Source organism: Pleuronectes platessa, chromosome 16 (assembly GCF_947347685.1).
Source record: "Pleuronectes platessa chromosome 16, fPlePla1.1, whole genome shotgun sequence".
NCBI classification, from domain to species: Eukaryota; Metazoa; Chordata; class Actinopteri; order Pleuronectiformes; family Pleuronectidae; genus Pleuronectes; species Pleuronectes platessa.
The window spans coordinates 14,513,061-14,527,121 of NC_070641.1; the positions used below are offsets into that span (position 1 = coordinate 14,513,061).

At 46.6% G+C, this 14,061-nt stretch overlaps 1 protein-coding gene across 1 annotated transcript in view; it reads right to left on the reverse strand.

The window, feature by feature from the left end:
- Positions 1–14,061, reverse strand: part of sdk2a (sidekick cell adhesion molecule 2a) — an 86,542-nt gene that overhangs the window by 37,768 nt on the left and 34,713 nt on the right. Inside the window, exons 2-4 of the mRNA XM_053444401.1 lie at positions 3,206–3,368; positions 623–729; positions 190–337 (exon numbers count right to left, since the gene is read on the reverse strand). Coding sequence (XP_053300376.1) covers positions 190–337; positions 623–729; positions 3,206–3,368 — 418 coding nt within the window. The remainder of the gene's footprint in view (positions 1–189; positions 338–622; positions 730–3,205; positions 3,369–14,061) is intronic.

The window sequence follows — 14,061 nt, forward strand, 5'->3', positions numbered from 1 at the left end:
TGTGTGTGGGAGGGGGGGTATTGGAGAAAATCTGTGAGCAGTATTGAACTTCTTAGAACTCTGTGAAGTGCAAGATTTTCTGCTTCAGCGGCTCATATAAGAGAGCACATGCTCGGCTGCCGCGCAGAAACACCGGAGTCACTCGCCGCTCGAGCCAAACAGACCGAGCCGAGGTGAAGGGGGACTTACATGCGGCTGCTGGAGGGAATCTTACGCCCGTCTCTGAACCAGGTGATCTGTGGCTTGGGGAAGCTGTGAATCTGCGGCACGTGGATGAGAGCCCCCTCACCCTGGGAAACCGTCTGAGACCTCTCAGCCTCAACAAAACCACCCATATCTAGAGAGAGAGAGAGAGAGAGAGAGAGAGAGAGAGAGAGAGAGAGAGAGAGACAAAGAAAGTGAGTTAAAATTAAAAATGTATGGTCGAGGAGAAAACAAGACGAACACAGAAGACGACAAAAGAACTATCGCCATTATTACCAAGCAATGTACCATTTAGAAAAAAACAACCTGACCTCTTTTATTCAGAGTGACTCATCCACATACTGGGCATGACAAGCATTTCACAAAGACAGTGTTCTCCCCTCGCCTTCCGGATGTAAGGAAAGAAACCACCACTTACAGGCAACCTGCACTTCCGTGGTGCACTGCATTATTGCGCCCACTCGGTTTCTCACAATGCAGCGGTAGTGGCCGGCGTGCGATCGGTCCAGCGAGGGCATCAGGTACCTGATGGGCACAAACAACACAAAGATCCATTAGTCATCATGAGCACGAAGGACGGTGACATTCGTCATCTTGTCGCTGTCGTCCCTCCACGCTCCAGATGGTGAAAGAATCGAAATGTTTCACCGGGCACCTGAACAACATCTTAAATGGCATTGCACTTAGCTAGGAGACATAAATGCTCTAAATTAGGAGTAAAACTGTATAATTTGCTGCTGCTGTCACACTGGAAAGTACGCAGTGAACTAAAAAAAAAGGTAATTTGGAGACAGAAAATGGAGTCCCTGATTGGCAGGACTTACAAAACCCCATTGTTGTTGTGTGTCTTCACCGAGTTGAATCAAATCATATGAGCACCTCTCACACGTTGGTCCTCGGCAGTCATAGCTACATCTCTCCCCTGACGTGCATTCATGTTAAATGGTGCGTGTGAAATGCAAGCGAGATAACCCCAGAGCTGAGCCCCCTTTAATTGGTTTGCTACAGCCACTTAGGAGTGTGGAGTCTGCCCCTGCCGTGTTCCCTCTGCGCTGCAATTTCGGGGTATGTGAGAGTGTGTGTGAGTGTGTAGTGTTGGGGGCTGAGTGGGGAGGAGTGATGGTGGTGGTGGTGGGGTTCTGGGGGAAGGGGGGGGGGTCTGATTAAATGGATTCCAGTTCTCCTCTTTGATCAGGGCTGGTGAAGAATAACAAGCAGTGGGCTGGCCTGCGAGGCAGACCCAGAGACTAAGCCACGTGAGAGCACAGCCAAATGCTGAAGATAGAAGAAGAAGAAGAAGAAGAAGAAGAAGAAGAAGAAGAAGAAGAAGAAGAAGAAGAAGAAGAAGAAGAAGAAGACAGGGGGAATGAAGGTGTGAGGGGAGGTATCACCAATGGTTGCAATCAGGCAATGCCACCTGAGATGGACTGTCCCTGTTCATTCCTGACATTGAGGGAGTTTTCACAACTGAAAGTCTGGTCCGGACTAAGGTCCATTTTCCCCTTAAAATTATTAAATTTGATCTCGTTAGTACTAATTTCACTGAAAAAATGAAAATACTTAACGTGAAGTCTGAAGCAAAAACTACAAGCAATCCTTCCGGCTGCTTGTACTTCTTCTTCTTCTGTTGTGCACTGCTGTCTGCTGACTTCCTGCAATTGGTCCGAAGGTCCAAACTATCCCCTAAAAATATTTTCAACTGCACACAAACCAAACTATGATTCATTTGATCCAGACTGAGACCATCTCTATGGGTCCGGACCGTGAGTTAGTTGGGTAGCCGGCAATGACTAATGCAATACTAGACTCTTCCTCTCGCCCCCGACTTATGACTGACTGTCTAGGTGACATGTGGCCTCTGTTTGGTTCATGTATGATAGAAAAGTCACCGTGCAACCAGGCTTGGTGAGGTTGGAGACTGTGTTATCAATAAACTACAAGCATTCTGGAATCTCCAGCTAAATTGTGTCTGTGAGTTTTGAGTTGTTATTTTCCAAGCTCTTTAGTTCCACCCACCTAGACCTAAACTGTCATAGGGTGTATGTGGATGTGTTCTGGGCCCCAACGAAAGACCACCTCCTCCCTCTGTGTAAGCAGCTGCACTTATTAACAAACACAAGCTGAACAAATCTGGTGAGCCGGCTTTATACATGACGTCTGAACAATTTGAAAAGCCTATAGAATACCAATGGTGCTTTGGGTTGCCTTGAACCTGACAAGGACTAGAACTGGTCTGAAGTGTTTTGCATTCCCTGCTCTTTTAATTTCTAGCAGAAGAGCCACAGAGAGTGTGGGACATGCATGTTTATTTGCATACAGAGCGGGAAGGTAAGATCTAATCATAAGTGTCGATTCTAAACACATACAGAGACGCATTAAGGCCTTGGAGCAGTCCACTTGTGATTGGATCGACCAAGATGCATGTCAGGTATGAACAGATGAACAGCCCTCGGAGGACACATCAGACTTTCAGGCTTAGAGTACATATATACGAATGGGCAGAGAAAACTGATGCATATATGCACATACACACACAAACACACATTCACACGCACACAGACAAAGACCTTGTTAGCACAGGCTCGAGATTTCTGATGATCACATTCAGCGCTTTTATCAGAATTCTGAAGCACTGTGTTTACAAGCTGAGGCAATACAAATTGTGAAACAGCATCTTAATGCTAACAGAGGGAAAGTAGCCCCGAGTATCTGCCTACACCATCTATGAATGTTAAATGCCGTGTGAGTTTCAAATAGGAATAAATCTGACAATCCCCTGAACACAAGATGTTACGTCTTCAGGGAGACGTGCAGCCAAATCAGTCCTGAATAAATCCATAAAAATGAGCCTGTAATATGAATACAAATAAACAATTGAGCTATTAGGTACAATTAAATTCCGCTAAAATGTCCTTATGTAGTAAGCTAATTATAGTTGAAGAATTATACAACAAAAAAAACTAATAGAATCATCTCTGGTGGGCAGGGTTTCGTTGTTTACCTGTATTCCAAGGAGAAACGAGTGAGTTCAGACCCATTATAGATCCATTTGAATTCCAGGGGCCAGCTGCCCTCCGCCATGCAGGTCAGGACCAGGCGGTTCCCCTCTAGGTGAACCTGTTTCTGAGGAGGCTCCATCTTGAAATAAGGTGGGACGTCATCTACTGAGAAGGGGAAGCAAGAAAGAAAGACAGGGAAATGAGTGAGAGGGGTTAACTGGTAAAAAGGAAGTGATTCAGTAACCACTGTGAGCCGACACACAACACAATTCCCGCAATTCACAGGAAATGAGGACTCCGAACAAGCTATTTTCATTTTTCTTCTGCACTGATTGGGAACTTGAAGGTCAACAGAAAAGCCTGCCAAAAAGCACAAGGCATAAGTTGTTACTGCAAAAGCAGCTTACTCCTTTATTTCAAATTGAAATGTGCTGGCAAAGAGGTAGAGGAGCAATTTGTGCAGCAGAAGAAGTGTGAACGAACACTTCCCTACCTCTAGATCAGTGAGAGAGGATGGGGGAGAGAAAGGGAGGCGGATGGAGGGGGAGAGGGGGTGATAGACAGAAAGCATGGGGAGAAAAATACAAGATTGTAAACACACGCACACACACACAAACAGAAAAGAGTGCAAGCAAATAGGAAGATGAGAGAGTGAGAAACTAGGAAGCCATGGGGGGTGGGGGTGGCAGGGGCTGCTTCAGAAAACACAAAGTCTTCCAGCCTTAAACCTCCTTTTCTGACAGGATGAGTTATGCTCTGTGCCTCCCTTCATTTATCTTTATAGTTCCCTAATGCAGCCAGATTATACAGGCCCCATCCGCAACGCTGCACAGAGCCAGCGCAGCCAAGGAAAGCCTTTAAGGTGATACACAAGGTCCAGGCCCGAGCTCAGAGACAAAGTGCTTTCATTTGAGCTGATGAAAAAGGCATGATCAGACCTATTGATCTGTCTGCCTCGCCAGCCATGGGCGACGCTGAGCCGATTGTGCCCCGTGTTAGTGGCGGGCTAATTAAAGTCTGTATTAATAGTTGCAGTAAGCCGCCAAGGCCCGGAGCAGGCCTGGTTGTAGCTCCACCGCACCACTGACTCACTCTCATGGCTGATTACTGGAGCCTCCCTCTCTCTGTCGCGCGGGCATGCAATCTCCACAACCCTACGCAAGTTCCCACCCAAAGATTTATGGTTGTAAATCCAGAAGATGGTGTGGTGGAAGTGGGCGAATAGAAGGGCGGCCTGGCCGAGCGGGGAAGGTGGGGGGGATGAAGAAAACAGAAACCGATTGAAACTGCAAATAAAGGAATGACTATAAATCTCACATATCATCCGCGCACTCCGTATAGACACGCACAGCCACAGATAACAAGACACATGCACCACGCGAGCACGCACAAAACCCCTCCCGAAAAGCTGCAGCTTCCTGTCACCCACAAACACACAACTCATAAAAAGGAGGCAAACAAACCAGCCATCTCATCGCTTTCTGTTTCCAAAACCAGCCTCTTGGATGTTTCCCCTTTGGTAACAATAATACCCCACTCGCTGGCTAATCTGTTCTTTCTACCATCCTCGCGTGAACTTCTCCAAAACAAACACGGTCTGTCAAACCTAACAGGCCCTCGGAAACTGATCCCTGCCTGAGCCCAAATGGAGGAGCCATCCATATTTTCCCAAGGCGCTATAGCGGTAGCGGAGTAGTGGCTTCGCTGTAATTCCATCCACGAGAAAATGCGGTCATACCTCAAAAACGCACACGTACACACACACATACACACACACACTCGGTCCCAAGGCATTCACTTATGCCTGCACAAATTCACATAGGCAACACCTAACCACTTCCAGCGTGTGCGGGGGCTCGGTGGATCCGTGCACTCAGAAATGTGGCCACATCAACAAGCGGCCATGAGGGACCACCGCATGCCAAATCCTGACTTAGCGTTTGAGAGAAGGAATATGTATAACACCGAGTTACCACTGCGTTATCGTGGTACAGGGAATTGAGGCGCGCTTTAATCACCCCTCTGGATACCTGCTGCTCGTGGGTTTTCGCATTTGCTTCACGGTGCCAGCTCAGTCGAGGCCTGATTATGAATCCCTGAGCTCTGGCTGCGTGCGCCACTTGTAGCCAATTTCACATTCAGGCAGGAGTGTGTGTTTTCATTAACAGAGGCAGGACTGACTTGCAATTCCTCAAGACCAGGGGAGAAGTTCAATGACCACTGACCGCAAAGAAGTCTGATGCTGCTGCAGGAAGATGGCACCAATTTCTTTGCATACTCGACTCTAGAACACATTTTGTAGAGAAACCGCCTGTGTGACTCTCAATCTACTTCCTTTTAACGCCAAGCACTGCATATACACAATGTGTGGTGGGGGTGGCTCAATCATTTGAATCTTTCGAACAATTTCTTTGTGTGTGTGCGTCAGCCACTGCAAATGAATACGATTAATGTGTCTGCACATGCATAAAGGTCAAGGTGGGAACATCCTTGTCTATTTTTTTGCAGGGAAATATTACATCTATGTTCATACGGTATTAATGCTCACTTAATTTGTACAGAATGAGTAGTTGTGATGACACACCGTGAACGAGTGTGCTGCTGTTGCTAAGGCTCAGTATTACCGGTGCTGATCTGATTCATGGTTTGTCTCATGTTTCATTGCCTCCTATCACTGTGTCTTTGTGGAACATATTACACACACGCATGTTTAGACATGCCCGACGAAGCAAAATCAAAGAAGTCCCGTACAAAAATGGGGCTATGGACTCAACAGGAAACATTTGTCTCTACCTGGAACTGCGTGGCTGCACAGTGTCAAGGTAGAATGTGTTGTTTTTTATTGAAGATACCAGCATGGGAGGGAGGGGGAGAAAACAAACAGCATTGGCCAAGAGGAACAGTCTCTTCTTCCATGCCAGTAATGAAAGAAGGAGCAACGGTGCGTTTGGCAGTCGCGTGGCATTGCCTGCCGCAGGCTTCAAATCCAGATGGAGAGCTAGAGGCCAGTCCTTCTGGACCAGGGCTTTCTGCAGCACCACGGGCGGAAATAAAAGTGAACCGAAGCAGGTCACCTGATCTAGGGAAGACCGAAAGCTGGCATGGGAAGACCAGGTGGGCTTTAATGTGACTGCTGTGCGGAGCAGCTGTCCCCAGCAGCCGGCCTGCACCACCACAGCTCATTCACCGCAGATATAAAAACACCTTATTCTAACCTGACAGCTGAGGTTGAATGGTGGCATGGCTCCAACCGGGTCCCCTGCTGCATACACAGAATTCTAATGGTTTCGAGACAAAGACCACAGGCACTGGGGCAGCTTTGTAAACCAAGGCCCATTGTGCTCCCCATTGCATCCATGCTGGCAGGCAACCACACAGACAGCGTTCGCACTCGACTTTTGTCACATATTCCTCTTTCTTACTTATTCTGTGCTGCACCTCCTTACCTCTGCTTGACTCCAGCAGCAGGGAGCTCTTGCAGCCCCCCCCCCCCACCCCCCCTTTTAATCCTCAGACTCCTGCGTTAGAGACAATGCAGCACATCCTCGCTGGCACTCGATTCAACTGATATCCAGTGATAAAGGGGAGACCCTGGCTTCTGATACATTTGGAGGTCCTCTCTCTTGTTATCCGCTCCCACTCTATCCCCATTATCACTCACTCTAACCTTGCTATCTATCCATTTGCTCCAGCACTCTTTCTCTCCCTAGACACACGTGCGCGCACATATGCACATAACTTCCCTGCTTCATCGACCACCTCCACTTCACCTCCCGGTGCATCCTGTCATCCAGGGAAATTTAGAGCTGTCATTTAGCCTCTTCAATTGGACTTTAACATGTGAGATGGGTTATGGTTAGCCTCTTTTATGGGGGTTATGCAACAGTCATGGCAGTGACCTTGGCCTAGTAATGTGTTATAAAAGGGTGTGTGTTGGGGGGGAGGCTGGTGAAGGGGGGGTAAAAGCCTCTTTAAAGCTGATGAAACACCTCCCATAGGGACGCACACATGCATAACAAGCAAACACACTCAGCCACACACATGCTAGGTTACCCTTTACAACCCGTTTGTTGCGTTGCAAGCTGAGATGAGGATGTTTGAGCCATGACACAAGGATCTTTGAACAAATACATAAAACAAGCACACAAACACCAACAAATATTCACAGCCCTCCCTCGTGAAAACGGTCCGTGCTGAAGGTCACTACGATCTATCACTCTGTCACAAGATGCTGTCACCCTGACAACAGGCACCTCGCCGACTTACGCTCTACCATTTAGGCGAGTCAGAAAGCAGGTGGACCCGAAAGGAGGGATTAAGAAAGAGACTGAATGAGAGGAGACAGAGGAGCAGTTACAGTGAAGCAGATGGCGGGAGAAATGCAGGGGCTGATCCTGAGAACAAAGAGAGATGGAGAAGTGATGTGGAGGCAGGGTGAGGTGAGGGACTGAGAGGTGGAGAAAGAAAAAAGGAAAGAGAGAGGGGGGCTGTCCTCCAACACCAGGCAGCAAGGTGAAGCGACCCATTACGGCAGAAGCCAAACAAGTAGCCCAGGACTGGAAGACAGGCCGGGGAGATGGAGAGCCTCCATCTAATCCACATTCATTTCAAGAAATTGCCCGTGCAGCATCTGCATGCTGCAGGTGAGCGCCAGTCCATCACTCCACGATGCCCCCCCCCCCCCCCCCCCCCACACACCTCCCTCTCGTATTTACAGCCTCTAAATCATGCTCGTCCAGCATCCAGTGGGACTTTGCCCTTTATCAGATCCCTCCATATCTACAGTGTGACAATATAGACTTCATGGCCCATGTGACATGCTTCTAAAAGCGCACGGAGTCATACAGTCATGCTCACTGCTCAGAGGGAGAGAGGAAATAGTAATATGGACTCCCATGTAAAGCTGTCAAAAATGATGATGCATCTGCTTTGATGTCGCGGGGAAAAATCCTCAGGTTGCTCCAGATGAGGTACCGCCGGCATCCCAGCTGTGTTTAGTGGATTGTCACGGGTTAATTGATGTGTAATTGATGTGTAATTGATGTGATTAATTGAGGTGTAATGTACCGCGGTGACGTTCTTGTGATCCCAATTGCTGCAGGGGGCCTTTGTGTGCGCGCACGTGTGTTTGTGTGTGTTTAGGTGTGCCCGCCGTGTGTCTATCTGATGCTAGGGCAACGCAATTAGAAGCAGTAGCATCCAACCAACAAATGGAGATTTAATTAGGAGCGAAGACAGAGCGGGAGGCCAGTCAATGGGCAGTAGATTGAATTATCTGGACACAAACTCCAGCGGGCAGCGCAGACAAATTCACAGTCGCACACATACCCCGACACACACACACACACACCATCTCTGTTTGGAATCCCTCCCTCTCCTCCTGTGAGTGCCTCCCTCTACCTCTCTGCTCTGCCTGTCTCAAACTATCTTTCTCTATTTGGTTCACTCACATTTGTTCTCCTCCCGTCCTAAGTTTTCTCTTTTCTCTTTCCCCGACCACAACAACAGTTTCCTCTCTGTTGCGGCACTCTCTCCACTCAATAGTTGTCATACTCTCTCTCCCCTTTGCCCTTTCATCAGTTGTCATGTGTCTCTCTCACACTTTCCCCCTCCACATCCCATCCTTCTGAGCTTTCTGCCGAGCGGTATCTCCATCTTTTCCGGTCTCTGCATCGCTCCTCCTAGTCTCCATCAATCCCTTCGCCCCGCTCGCTCCTTCTCTTTAGCCCTCTGTTTCTGAGTCACTCGCAGTATATTGTATGGTGCACCGGGGGACGTGTCTGTGATATCCAGGAGCCTAATTAGCAAGTCCAGCTCCTGGCAGAGAACACGGCACGCAGAGGAGCACAGGCGCGAGGCCCGGCGTCAATTAATGAGACCTCGCACACCCACAGCCACCATTACACGCCCACTGCAGCATCGAGTCTCTAGTCAGCTCAGCCTTGCCCTGTGAACAGTGGGGAAACCACATCTGAACAACTGAAACTAGATGTAGGAAAGTTGTGTTTTTAATCACCCAGTGAGAGTCATATAGCTGCGCCAAAGATAAAGCAGGGGTTCTTGTCTGACTTTTGTGGCACTCAAATAAGATTTATGTCTTGCGGCAGCAAGCTGTGGAACCAATAGATCGCTGCTTCGATTCAGAAACGCTGTGGCAATTTCTCACTTTCTAAGGACGTGATATATGAAAGGGTTCTTTTCTCCAAGAAGTGAGGTTTGGTGAGCTCTTAGGGTAGAACACGATGGGAAAGGATCTATAGGCTTTACACACGTTGAGGTGTGTGTGCGTGTGTGTGTGTGTGTGTGTATGATTGATGTCACAATATCATTTCCCAGATGTGACAGACAGCTTGGATTTGGAGGAAGAAGTAAAGGTTTTCACGCGCCAGATCACATACACGTCTCTCTCCCACTTTCCTTTTTTGGATTTCACAGGGGAGAAGGGAGACGGCAGCGGGCCGAGGGAGAAAACAGGTACAAAATTTCACTTTATCTTTGTGAGAGGTAATTGACATTGTGAAAAAAAAAGAAGAAGAAAGTAACACAAAACAGATAAACGACAGTAAGCGGGAAGAAAAAGCAAATGAAAAAAACAAAAACAATGAGAGCAGCATCGGGAATGGGAGGCGGGCAGCTTTTTTCTCAAGGCAAGAGAAGGTTGGGAATAGACCTAAGTGAATTTAAGAAAGTAGGGCAAAGATTAATGGAGGGAAATAAACAAATGCGCTGAAATGTGAATTCCACGGGGCCCCGGGTCATTAGAGTTAATACTGCGCGCTATGCCATCTGCCTTGATTGTTTACACTAGGCTGGATAATTAGAGCCTAATTAGTAGATGGTATGGTGGGGAAACATTACTTCACACGCATTGAGATGGAGACGATCAGATGCACCTGCAAACCTTCATGCCTCTCCAACCTGGGACCTCGGAGGGATCCTCCATGAAGATGTATCTATCACACAGGGTCTGGATTTTAATTGCTTGATGCACCAATCGGAATCTGGATCTTTCCTTTTCCCACCATTCACATAGAGATAGAGCTGTACTTTTATACTCTTGTGAGAATCATCTTTACTCTTGACGTTTAAAAAAAAAAAACTGTTGTTATGTACGTTTTCTGGAAGCTGGTGAAAGGAGAACTCAGGCGGCAGCTGATGTCTTATGCAGACGGTTATAATGGAGACCTGATGCATCAAGGAGACCGGAGGGTGGAACAATGTACAAACGTCAACAGAGTAACAGCAGCAACCGTCACCCCCACGTCTCACAATGTCCTCCACAGCATCTTCCTTCTACCTGCGTCATCCATTCCTACAGCACATCCATGAATGGCTAGAATTGCTGTCACTCTCTGTGTTACATGTAGGTGTTCGCCTCCTATTGGATAGTAAAGTGTAAATATGCATTCCTAAATCACATTGTGTCCTTACGTCTTGCCACTGATAAAATACGCAAAACAGTTAAAGTCGGTGAGAGTTGAAGTCGGTGCCTCTCTGTCTGGCGCATCTGGGTTAGATATGAAAGTCCCAGATCGTAGACACTACATTGTACTGTTTGTTTGCCCTTTATCTATAACCTGACCCTGGGTACTGCCAAAAGAGAGCAGGGAGTAACTGTGGAATTCAGACAGGCTCTATTCTCCTGTACAGATATAATGTGTAATATACAATATATACATTATATATAATGGCAAATACAGTAATGGGTGAGGATGATCAAAAATTCCTCAACACCTGTCTGCTCCCTTTTCTCCTTTCTCCTTCATACTGTAGGGTGTGCATGCGTGGATGCCCTCATCTCTGTGTGTTTGCGACTGGTTGTCTTTTTAGATACCGACACCAGAATACTATCGGGCAAATTGCATGGTCTCCAACTGCCATGTCCCGTCCGTGCCCACCGCCTCCGCGGCCGATCCCTTTGAATCTCTGAATTGGAGAGATACCAGCGGCATGCTAATAATGTTTTGCTAGGTGCGAGGTACCGGGGCCGCCTGCCGTTGTAATATATGCGTACGGAGAGGCTGGTGATTGTGATTCTTATCGGTGTGGCAGAGAGCATAGGCGCCAAGCAGTGAGTGGCAGGGGCTGGCAGTAAATACTAATGGCAGAGAGCAGCTGACGGAGGAAAGAATTATTATATCCCTTCATTACATTTACGCGGCCAGCCTGCCTGTCTGCCTCCTTTCCTCTGTGGCCCAGACGTGAACAGCAATCAGTGTTGGCAGAGCTTTATTTACCTATTCTGCATAAGTGAGACACCTTCTTCTTTTGTCAACGCATCGTTTTTGAAATATACTGTATATTTGGCGAGGATCAGAATTGCAGGATCATCACCTTTGTAAGCAGGGCAGCCAGCGGGAGCAGAGTCCCTGTTCCTAATGTGGACCTCCGGAGTGTGAGAGCTGACAGAATGGAGCCTGTCACATAACTGCCTCTCTCCACTACATTACAGAGAGGCCCTCTGACCACCTCTTTTCTCCCATCATCCATGTTGGAGCACCAAGTCCTGCTCGCTGATGGCGTGAAAGCCGCCCCCATCACCCTAAAAATCCACTTCCTTTATAGAACCTCAAAGCGGCCGACCTCCTCTCCAGCATCCCACCAGGCCACGTCTCTGACCTCCACGGCACCCACACAGACACGACTGCTTTTGTCTGTTCCTCTGAAGTACACCATGTGACGACATGGCACTACGCTAGCAGGCAGAGACACAGATCTGACATTATGCTGATGGTAGCGTTTGGGTGGTCCTTACACGACTTCACACCACAATGGTCATATCGATTGTAATGGTTGCGCTCGCACCACATGATCCTGTACAGATGCTTGTGGTGCGAGAACCACAACTTGTTAAAATCGGATCCTACGCTAATGCTATAAAATAATCCACGCTTGAGAATTGAAAAATATAATGATTACACCCTTATTCTGACGGACCACACCAACACATTTTGAATGTTATTCTTAGTAAACTAAAAAATAACAAATTGGAAAATCTGTCACACAATCCACTTATTTTTATATCGGCCACTTAATCACCCTTCTCCCTTCTTTCATCTCTTTTGTTCCTGATTAATGTAACACGTCCACATTTTTGCTTTTAAAGATTGTGATCTGAAAAACTTGCAAGCAGCCTTACAAGAAAACCATACGCCTTGCTAATCAATACCTATCATAACACTGGCACAACTGCAGCCTGGAGTCCTGGGCCAAAAATGCTATCTAATATATGAGGTTAATCATGTTCTCCTAATTATTTTCTTAAGCTTGCACTCAAGCTAACATTGCTCCCGGTGTTGCTGCAGCGATGTTGGCAGCGGTCCTGCTTTGTTCCATTTGAATTGGATTTAAAAATCTTGCTAAAAGGGAAGAAATCCACCCCACCCACTCCTGGATTCAAACCTTTAACTCTCCACACCCCCGCCCCGACAGGCCTGTTCCATATGCAAAAGAATGTAAAGTATAGGGAAAAGAGTAAAGAAGTTTTGTGAAAGTAAAAACCAAGGTTAGCTCTATTTTCTGACACAGTCTTATACATATGCAACAGCTCTTTATGTAAAAAAAAGAAAAAAAGAAAAATGGAATTACAACCACAGCAATTTTAGTCTTCACACAATGTCAGGTATATCCTGGAGGTTATCGTTAGAAATTACATAAATTTAAATAAGAACAGCATCGGCCAATCACGTTAATGTATTCCGAGAGCGAATTTTTTTCCTCTGCTGTGTTATTGAAATGTTCCCACCACTGCTCTTAACACATCGATGTGAAAAAAAAAAAACACGTTGGTGATTCTCTGAACTTTCTCCGCTTGGAAGGACCTACAAAGTGGAAGTATTGACTGCTGTTGGCTGCAATCACGCATTGAAATATGTGCAAACGATCATAATCTAACTGGCGCCCAAGCAACGGCATGAGTGATTTGAAGGCTTAATGCATCCCTCCACGCCACATAGAGTTATAGCCTGTGATTTGCATCATAAACGTCTGTTAAATTTCCACTTTTGAAAATGAATATCACTAAATGACAACCTGACTGGGAGCCAAAGGGAGACACTTTTTTTTCACGTTTGAATTTTCCACCCATGATGGGACCTAATTCCTTATTACATCTATAAGCCTTGCATAAATACACATCAAATAGCAGGTTTTTTTTCTTCTATCCAGCCTCATAATCCCTGGATAATCTTCATCTACAATATGAGCAGCGCTAAATTGGAGGGAAGATTCACAAATGAACATATTTACATCAGTCCCATTAGTGAGACACTGAGGAGATGCTGCGCCGAGATCTGCCGCGGCTTTGAAATGCCTGTAGGCACTTCAGAATTTTATTAGAAGCACTTTAACGCTCACCATGTCATGGTAAGTAATGTGCTTTAATACACATATAATGCAATGGATTACAACTCTGGATATTAATAAATCGTCTGTTTTATTTATTACTGCTCTTTTACCACGGAGAGTAAATGACATGTATAATCTCTGTCATGGATTTGAGGGTTTTGCGCTTTCCTGCATGTATGCAAATGTGTGTGTGTGTGCGTGTGTGTGTCTGTGTGCAAAATCACTGTGACTGCACGGTCGAGTCTTGTACACTCATGTTTTTTTTGTGTACAGTAGCTGTTGAGTTGTGTCTTCACATGTGAGACCACATTTATAATTACTCATATGCGAGTACCCGCTTCTAAATGTGTGTCAATGTGTCTCTCTGGTGAGTTGATCCGTGTATATTTGAATTCTTCATCAGATTAAAGGGGCGCGCATGTACTCCATAGTCCCGTAATGACAGGCAGATCAAAGCTCATCATGTTCCTAGTTGAGTAGAGGGGGATCATTAGCGATAGGTCAACACGGC